At 41.2% G+C, this 9,671-nt stretch overlaps 2 protein-coding genes across 2 annotated transcripts; both read right to left on the bottom strand.

Annotated features, from left to right (window-relative positions):
* Window positions 1-5,484: 5,484 nt before the first annotated feature.
* On the bottom strand, window positions 5,485-6,132 carry LOC128983237 (uncharacterized). Its single transcript, XM_054402469.1, has one exon. The coding sequence runs from the start codon at window positions 6,130-6,132 to the stop codon at window positions 5,485-5,487; it is 648 nt and encodes a 215-aa protein (XP_054258444.1).
* Window positions 6,133-7,595: 1,463 nt separating this feature from the next.
* LOC128983085 (uncharacterized) lies at window positions 7,596-8,572 on the bottom strand. Its single transcript, XM_054402244.1, has 2 exons — window positions 8,262-8,572; window positions 7,596-8,061 (listed from the first exon to the last, which is right to left on the bottom strand). Exons 1-2 carry the CDS (start codon window positions 8,570-8,572, stop codon window positions 7,596-7,598), a joined length of 777 nt encoding a protein of 258 aa, XP_054258219.1.
* Window positions 8,573-9,671: the final 1,099 nt, after the last annotated feature.

Genomic DNA, 9,671 nt, shown 5'->3' with positions numbered 1-9,671 from the left:
CACTGACATACAAAAACTTTTAAAAAGTTTAACTAAAAACGATTTGGAAGGTATATTGGATTAACTCTTTTGAGTCTATATGTAGCTTCACTATAATTATCGAGGAGGTTAAATCCAGGCAATTTGGATGGCTTTCTTTGATATTTTTCGTTTAGTTGTTTTATTTCTTCTCTAACATAGGGTAATTTTGTATCTTGATGAATAACTTTATTTGTGACAAACCAAGGTGCTTGTAGAATTGTTCTTAGTGTTTTGGATTGAAATTTGAACTATTTCTATGTTTGAATTTGAAGTGGTTCCCCAGAGTTGGATACCGTAGGTCCAAATAGGTTTCAATATAATTTAAATTTTGTATAAAAGTAATTTATTTTCAACAGATAATTTTGAATTTCGACCAATAAGCCAATTTAGTTTGTTTGTTTTTAAATTTAAATGAAGTAGTTTGTTCCAAATGTGTGAATGCTATTTAAGCCGTCTGTCGAGATGCATACCAAGGTACTTAACTTCGTTGGATTGTGGAAGCATGACATTATTCAATGTTACTGGGGGGCAAGTTCTTGTAGACATAGTAAATGTAACTTGAACGGATTTTGTTTCTTTTACTTTAATTTTCCAATTCTGTAGCCACTGAGACAAATCGTCTAATGCAGCCTGAAGGTTTGATGATGCCAGAATAAGATCCTGATTTGACGATAAAAAGCAGTGTCGTCTGCAAATGTTGCAACCATAATACGCTGAGTACTTGGAAGGTCATAAGTGAACAAAATATACAAAATAGGTCCAAGAACACTGCCTTGTGGTACACCTGATTCAATTTCATGCACATCTGTAACTACATCTTGACATTCAATTTGAAAAAAGCGTTTGGACAAATACGATTTCAACACTCCATACGATGTATGGGGCAGCAAAGTTATAATTTTTAACAATAATCCTGTGTGCCAGAATTTATCAAACGCCTGGGCTACGTCCAAAAAAGCAGACGAACAAAAACGTTTATTTTCAAGATCTTCCTTGATTACATTCTCTATTCTATGCACTTGCTCAATGGTGGAATGCCTTCGGCGGAATCCAAACTGATGGGAAGGCAACAATTCTTTTTCATCAATTATAATTTGGAGTCTTTTTAAAAAAGTTTTTCAAAAACTTTAGAAACCACGGGAAGAAGGGATATAGGCCGATACGAGGATGCTTGATTTAAAGGTTTACCAGGTTTCGGAATAACAACAATTTGTGAAACCTTCTACTGTATTGGGAAGTATTCAAGGCGTAAAACTGCATTGAAAAAAGTACTGTAAGCAATACTATTCCTTTTCTAGGCAGCTCTTTCAACACTTTATCTGTTATCAGATCATAACCGGGGGCTTTTTTGCCGTTTAAATCGTCTTTTATTACTTTAGCTACTTCAGATGGTGTAAACAATTTTATCGGTAAATCAAGTTGATTTGGAGAATAGAGGAATTCCAACATTTCTTGTTCAACGTTTGAATTTATATTATATAGCTTGAACACTTCTTTGAAGTATGAAGCAAAGACATCTGCTTTCTCGATGTTGTTTTTGGCCCAAGAACCGTCTTCTTTTAGAATAGGTGGAATGCAAATTTGTGGACGTTTTAAGTTTTTTGTAACAAACTTATATTTTTTTATTACTGTAAAATTTTCTCAGCTTATATAGGAGTACCTGGGGACCGAGCTTTGCTCGGGAAACTAAACATTATAAAGAATAAATAATAATAAATTTAAGCTTTAATTTAAAATACCTATGTTACACGCTTTCATAGAACAAATTGTCCCAATAACAACACCGTTATGGTATATACGGCATAATTAATGAAAATATTGATTGACATCAAATCAAGAGTTAAGTATTTATTTTATCTATACAAAAGACACTTTAGGATTGGATAATGAGTAGTTTTAACCTTGAAGAATCTTTTGCAGCCCTTGATTGGGGTTTCCACCGACAAATATTTCCTGGATATTTAGTTTTTGTTTTGGCTTGGTTTAGTTGTATTACTTAGGCCTCTTCACACAAAAATGTAGGTAGCCTAGCCTAGTTTAGGAGAAAAACCCTTGACACTTAAAGTCATCACACTCTTGTGTATGCCTACAGATAATATAGGCTATAATGCTTAAGGATAGATAGCTTCCAGAGCAAATTTAAGTTTTGACGTTTGTCGTTTGGAACATTTGTCGACACACGACACGCTGCAACACAAACATTTTAAAACTTTTTAGGCAGTTTAGGAGAAAAATCCCTACACACTGGGTTGATCCATGTTGGTGAGCACCAAAAAGGAAACTTAGGTATAAACATGGTTGTATATCCAAGTTTGGCTGTCCTCGATATAGGCCTAATTGCACTATTTTATTGACACTGACAAATAATAGGCTAGGGTTATAAGTTAATTGGGAGTTTATTTAATATCTAGTCCTAAACTTATAGCCATCTTAAGGCATACATAACTTACACCACAGAGAAGTAATATAAACACTCATCCTCTGTAGGCCTAAAGCTACCTATATTTTATGTGGGTTAGGATTAGTACTTTTTTTAGAGTTTCATTATGTACTGAACACACCTAGATATAGGGTATTAGTGGTTCATGAAATTATCCATTTATAAAAAGCAACCTTACCGAGTTACCTAATGATGTACCCAGTGCCAGTACTTAAAACAAAAATTAGGGCTTAAGGCCTATGGATATTGGTATCAAAACATAGCAGAATAAGGCATTTTTAATCTAGTAGCCATTGATTAGTGTGAATAAACAAAACATGGATGAACAACCAAGTCAAGCTAAGTTACTAACCCAGTTGTTCAGGCTAGGATAACCTGAAAGGATCCATCTCAACAAGGCTTAAACTTTATAACAAATCCTAGTGTTTGATCTATTTAAAATTTTTCTGAAATAGATGGCTAAATTATCCAGTGCAATTACCCCACACTGCTAATTGCAACACTCTTAGTTAGTGCTAGTAGTAAGTTAGGTTACAATTAATTATTTTCCCTATGACCGATTCAGTGTAACATCAGTCAGAATCAGACGACATTATTGACAACGACACGACACGACAACCAACGAAAAGAGTAATTTAGTGATGACAATTATTATTAAAACCATTAAAAATATAAAAAATAAGATATATCGCTCGTTTATATTGGCAAAAGTATTAAATAAACAGTAATAAAGCTGAGGCTGAGACTAATGTAAGAATAGTTTTTTCATGGATTAGAAACTCATTACTCTCTCAAGTTTTATAATATAATACAAATTCTTATACATCAAACGATTTAATGAACTGGAGCAAAGTCTAGTCGTTTTCTTTCTCTCCGTCACAAGTTGACAAAATATATGTCAGAAGCCAATCAATGAATCCACATCAGATTCAGAAGTAACAGTCACCTGGACCTCGGAAAGTGCTTCAAGAGCTTTCTGCGCATTCGCAAGCTGAGGTGCCCGTGGGTACAGAACGTCACGTTATGTCTTAAAATGTAAACAAAATGACAATAATGACGGAATGTTTTCTCATAAGGCCCATGTTAAATTTTCAAAAGTTTGTTCTCATATTATGGCGAAAATAGATTTTTCCTGGCTATAACACTGGTCTAGAACTTATTTTTGACACAGAACTTAGTTATTCCGTAAATATAAACGTTTTTGTTAGGGCCGATTGCCAGATCGAGTTGACAATTATTCAAACTTTACTCGTATTATATATAGGATACAACTTCAATCGGTATATTTACATACTTAGAAAAGAATATCTCTAAACATAAAACGGCAGTAAAGTTGTACTAGCTGTTACCCACGGGCTTCACCCCGTTTGACTTCCTAAGTATTAATAAAACTAAATAATCACACCTGATTTTAATAAGGTAATAAATTAAATGAATAACATACAAATATGTACAGCTGAGTTATTTTCAACATTAGGTGTATGGAAAGTTCCCTTTGGACCCTTTGGACTTGGTTCCCTTTTTAGTTCAATTACGACCTTAAGGGGAGTCGCTACTAAAAAACTACCAATTTTGTAAAAAACTTGATTTTTTTTATTATTTTTTATCTTGTTCTATGGATTGTAAGGTTTCAGAAAAACATAAAATTTGGTATAATATATATTTTTATCACTGTGAAAAAAATATTTGAAGTGAAGCGTGCACACCTCTTTTAAGGGGGTCATCAACTAGGCCTAGTATAAACTTTAACCGCTGTTTTCCGCGACTTTAAAATTTTGTTTTTTTTATATATAAGTTCTTATAACTTTTTAACTATTACAGCTATATGAATGAAATTTTTACCACACATTGTTTATACTATAAATCAACTTTCTGTGCATGGATATTGTAATTGGGTAAATAAAAGTACATGAAAAAAAATTATAAAAATTTATAACCTATAATTTTTTCAAAAACTTATTTTTGAAGCCATAACTTATAAACTAATTGAGAAAATAACATGAGTATGCACAGAAAGTATGTGCTTTCCTTGCTCTTTAAAATAAGATATCGAACAATAAAATTGGTTCAGTAGTTAAATAGTTATAAGAGATTTAAAAAACCCCATTTTTTCCCGCCAAAAAACTTAAAAAACTCCAAAAAGTTTGTAAAAAAAATTTTTCTTTTTACTTTAACGACAGTAAATCTTTTTCTAAGACTAAATGAACTTAAAAAAGTATATATGATAATTTTCAAAAGGATTTTATTAAAAATCACTAGTTTCAGTAGCGACTCCCCTTAAAGGGCAATTTATGAAATAATGGATAGTTTTGCGCAAGTTAACAGTTGAAGTTGTATTTGAAATGTTCTAAGCTGACTTGGGAAAAGCTGTATGTAATCTTATTAGTAGCCCGTATATTAGCAATGGATTGGTTTGATAATTAGTATATGTATTTTGTGGGGTTTTAATGGAACAGAACCACGTGTTTTAATGTGAACAAAGTTGACGCGTTTACAGGGGTTTATTTTAGGGAGAGGTGGGAAAATGCATTTGTTAAGTAAGTTTTCAGGAAAATGTTTTTATTTCTTGTACTGTATATAATATATGCATTTGTATTTGCCGCCAACAGAGAGAGAGTAGGGATTTTCAATTCAACCTAGTGGGGTCAGCACATTGCCCATTGGTGAACTTGGCGGAAGGATATTTTTGCGAAGTTTTAGCGTAGCATCGGGACGCTTGCCCAGTCTGTCGGTTTCCGGGTTAACCTAACACATGTCACTTTGACATAATCAATTTTTTCTGCCATTGCGGCTTTCCCTCTCATAGTTTAATTCTTTATTATTGACGCTCGAATTAGTCCGTGGCCCCTTTATAACTCATAACATACTTATAACATTTTCACCTCTTTAAAATAAATTAATTTTATTAACCAGTGTAAAGTCAGTTTTAGCAGTGGATCCTCCCATTCCGGTCTACCGCGGTCGCGTAGGAACTTCTTGTGAGCGCTCATTTGGACTGTATGGACTTTAGACGTAGGCCTACGTTATTCTGACATCAAGATCAAGACACCAACATAAGAAGATAGTGTCAAGTGTTCTTTTTCAAGTGAATTCTTTTTGGCCATTAAGTGCAGGTACGACTGAAAATAGCCGTGACTTGACAAGAACTGCGTGAGATAGTAGTCGACCTCACCGTGCCGCCGTTCCACCCACGGTTGGACCTGTCTGATGAGTCTGGCGGTCCAACGTTCTCGAGTCTCCCTTTCCCAGATTTCTTGCCACATCTGAAAAGTGCGGGAGCGCTCTTCCGTTCTTGCAGCGTCCTTTCCGATGTAGCCTTGTCTCTGGTAGATTGCCTTCCTCTCCGCTGCCAAGAGTTTGACAGGGATAACTCCAGCAATCACCAAAACGGCCGGTTCGGACACCGTACGGTACGCAGAAGCGACCCTGAGTGCCACCTGACGCTGCACTCGTGCGAGCCTCAACCTGTACGCCTCCTTGTTAAGCGCCTGTGCCCACATCTCACAGCCGTAGAGAAGCACGGACTGGACTGCAGACATCAATAGTCTTCTACGCCTGGACCGAGGACCACCGACATTGGCCATAAGCTTACTAAGAGCAGTGACACTCCTAGCAGCCTTGTCCGCCGTACGGAAGATCTGGTCCCTCCAGCTAAACTTGTTGTCCACCATGACACCGAGGTACTTGGCGGTTTCCGTGGTTTGGACAACTACGTTCCAAACTCATAGCGGAACGATGGTTTCAATCCCTTTTTTCGTGAGGATGACGATCTCTAACTTGCTCAGAGCGAGTGTCAGACCATGATTAGTCATCCAGGCATTTACAACGCGCATGACTTGGTTCAGTTTCAGATGGGCTAGCTCAACGTTGCGTGCAGCAATGAGGGCTGCAATGTCATCGGCGTACCCAACTAAAACGGTCTCCTCTGGTATCTCAGATCTCAGAAGGCTGTCGTAGGCAGCGTTCCACAAATCTGGGCCGAGTATCGAACCTTGCGCGGTACCGGAAGTAACATCCATCGTCCGCAGACCATCTTTAGTTTCGTAGTTAAGAGTTCTGCAGCGCAGGTAGTCCTCGATCGGCCTCAACAGATATGCTGGTACGCGGAAGCTGTTCCTCAACGTGCTCAACATATCGACCCATCTTGCTGAGTTAAAAGCATTCTTGAAATCTAGCATAACAAGAAGCACGATACGGCGAGAGAAATGATTGAAGCCCTCGGCACGCTCTACCACTCTGTGTACCTCGGATATCGCGTCGATTGTTGACCGACCCTTTCTGAAGCCGTACTGACGGAGAGACAAATCTCCGGCAGCTCCCACGGCAGACGTTAGTCGGCAGCGAATCAGTTTCTCAAAAGGTTTTCCGGCCGTATCCAACATACAGAGAGGTCTGTGAGACCACGGCATATCCGGGTGACCTTTCCTCTTGCTGATTAGCACAAGCGCGTGATTAGCCCTTTTCCAAGGAGTTGGGAAAACCCCTTCACACAGGCATGTGTTGTACATTCTCAGCAGTAAGAGGGGGTTAACTGAGAATACCTTCTTGAGAGCCTCACTGGGAATACATTCCATCAGGACCAGGTGCTTTTCTATTTTTTAGGAGTCCCCAAGGATCAGAGCCTCCTCCAACAGCTAACCTTGCTCTTGATGATAGCCCGACGGAGAGCTTTCCTCGCAGCCCTACAAGCCGCTGACTTAGCCTCAAAATCCGGGAATCTTCTGGCCCTCATAGCGGCACGTCTGGCTTTCAGACAAGCTTTCCGAAGGTTCCAGAGCTCTAAGGTCCACCTTGCTTATCGTGACGGCGTCATCCCCTGCGTGGCATGGCCTGGTCACAAGCCTAGACAATCAGTTCCATCGTGGACGTTACCAATGTCTTGACGTCATCAAGTGCAATAGCACTCACCAGCGCTCCCCGTGAGATTACATCAGTGAACTTCTCAACATCCAGCTTGTCCGTATTCCATCGGCGTGGTCCAGATCGTGATCCGGGCGCTTGATTATGGTGTTCATCCAGTATTTAAAAAACAATGTACTGATGATCACTTGCCGTGAGGTCTTCGCTTGACTCTCCAGTTGGAGATCCGCGCTAGTAGTGATTCCGACGAGAAGGAGATATCGTGGATCGTTGCTCATCTCATGCCGGGGTGCCGCAAGGTAGGCGTGTCTCCCTCGTTTAAGACGACAAGTCCGGCCCTGGCGGCAAAGTCCAGCATGTATTTCCCCCGGGAGTTTGTAGAGATCATACCCCACTCCACAGCCCTCGCATTAAAATCACCAGCAACAACGACATGCCCAACGGTACCGCGCACACTGTCCTCTAAGCGGTCAATTTTCAGACGGAATTCCCAATTCGGCTCGTCTGGGGTAAGGTAGACACTAAACAACGTGACGTCCCTACACCTGACCCAAACGAAGCTACGGCCGCGTCCGTGATCTTGCACTGGTGCTTCGGTGCTGTTTCGAACCCAACAAGCGGCAGTACCGAGAGAATCTGGGAACCAGAAATGTGGGTCCCTGTCACGGTACTGATCGCTGATCAGAAGGGTGTCCACGCCGATCTCTTGGGCCAGCTGATCTAAAAGGGAGTCAGCTGTCCTGGACCTCTCAAGGTTACGCTGGAGAATCCTCACTTCCAAGACCTAGCCTTCTCAAGGTTGAGTGCAACCTTGAAAACACTGCATCGCTCAGCCCCTGGGATATGGCCTAATGAGGCGTCCTTTTGGCTTTTCTCTGCGCAGAGAAAACAGCGCTCTGCTGCGGTCCAGTTCTTCCTGTTGTGGCCCAAGCCGCCGCACCTGAAACAATTCTTGGCTCGGTCGGGTCCCTTACAGTTTCGGGAAGAGTGACCAAACCCGAGGCAAGCTCCCTGGTTTGCTGAGGAGCTCTTTAGAGCTGGAGTGTGCTCAGTAGGGGGTGTCATCAGGGTGGCCCTGTCCTCGACCTTCTGCTCGGCATCTGACAGAGGCTGGTTGGCCAATTCAGGAAGATCGAGGCTATCCGCTGGTGAGCTCCTTGCCCGTTTCCTTCGGTTCCCGCTCTTGTCGTTCAGTTTGGGGGCCAAAACTTGGTTCACAAGCACCAGTTCATTAACTAAAGTCTGTCTCATCAAGCCTTTAATTTCAAGAACTTGGGCAACCCGGTCCTTCACCTTTGGGAGACCGTCCTTGATTGGCTAGTTTTCGTTGGTCTGGACCTTCAAGGTTCCCTCCATATTATTGATGAGGTCCATTATCTCTACCAGGAGGTCAGACTCCTCCTCATCAGCAACGTCGTATTGTTGACGGTAACGCTGACGCTCGGGATCCGACCTCTGGGGGCTATTTTTTGGCGCTGTACTTTCCAGGAGGGTTCCGGTCAACGCCAGATCAACGTCTACTTTTCCTTCTCCACTTGTCAAAGCAGATCCAAGTGGGGGGAACTCCTTTGAGCCCTTAAAGGTTGCAGACGGTGGAGTTGCCTTAACGTTGTTCGCTGGTGGCGACCTCTTGACCTTGGAGCTACGCCCAAAAGGGTTCAGACCCTTTTCCGTTTTCGTTTTTTGCTCATTCGAGCTGCTATTAAATAATGTGTTGGGTGGGGGGTTTTGACAAGCCATTCATGTGTTTACCAGCGCATCGTGCGGCAAGAGACGGCCCAGATTCAGTCAGGAGCGGGTATACCCTCGGGGACAGTCCCCTACCCCAGTTTTCCAGGGCCCGACCTCCTTTTGCCCAGCACCGGATACCTGACGTGCCGGGGGTCGCCTGTTGCAATGCAGAGCCCGACCTCTGCATCCATGACGCACTTCCTGACCAAGGACCGAAGTGGCTGGCTCCTCACGACCCACTGAGAATACCCATCGGCAGTGCAGAGCACACATCAAGCCCTGCAACACAACAGGGGCACTCCCAGGGACTCCTAGTGAGGACGTCAGTCACCCTTTTAGTCGCCTCTTACGACGGTCCTATTCTAACCCCGAAACCGCACGGGGAAACGTGTTTACAGGGTAATACAATGAGATTTTTAAATAATAGTGTCTTAGTTGATATTGTGTTCCATCATTGACTATTAATGCGATAGGTTTACTTGAGAAAAAAAGTGAATTTTTAATATTGGCTTTCATAAAAAAGTTACGAGTTTTTTAAGAGTTTGTTTTTATAGGCCACTTTTAACCTTGCATTTGCCCATCCACATAGACTACAGATCTGTGCGTGGAACGTATCCAG

The sequence above is a fragment of the Macrosteles quadrilineatus genome, unplaced genomic scaffold, assembly GCF_028750875.1.
Source record: "Macrosteles quadrilineatus isolate MER2022 unplaced genomic scaffold, UCM_ALF_1.0 Scaffold_1__1_contigs__length_201487025, whole genome shotgun sequence".
Lineage (NCBI taxonomy): Eukaryota > Metazoa > Arthropoda > Insecta > Hemiptera > Cicadellidae > Macrosteles > Macrosteles quadrilineatus.
This window is presented reverse-complemented; position numbering and strand designations above follow the sequence as displayed.

Coding starts and splice junctions, on each gene's coding strand:
- LOC128983237 (XM_054402469.1), bottom strand. CDS start 6,132: ATGGTGGACAACAAGTTTAGCTGGAGGGACCAGATCTTCCGTACGGCG.
- LOC128983085 (XM_054402244.1), bottom strand. CDS start 8,572: ATGAGACAGACTTTAGTTAATGAACTGGTGCTTGTGAACCAAGTTTTG. Junction 8,062..8,261: donor CGAGCCAAGAATTGTTTCAG/GTGCGGCGGCTT, acceptor TGAGAGGTCCAG/GACAGCTGACTCCCTTTTAG.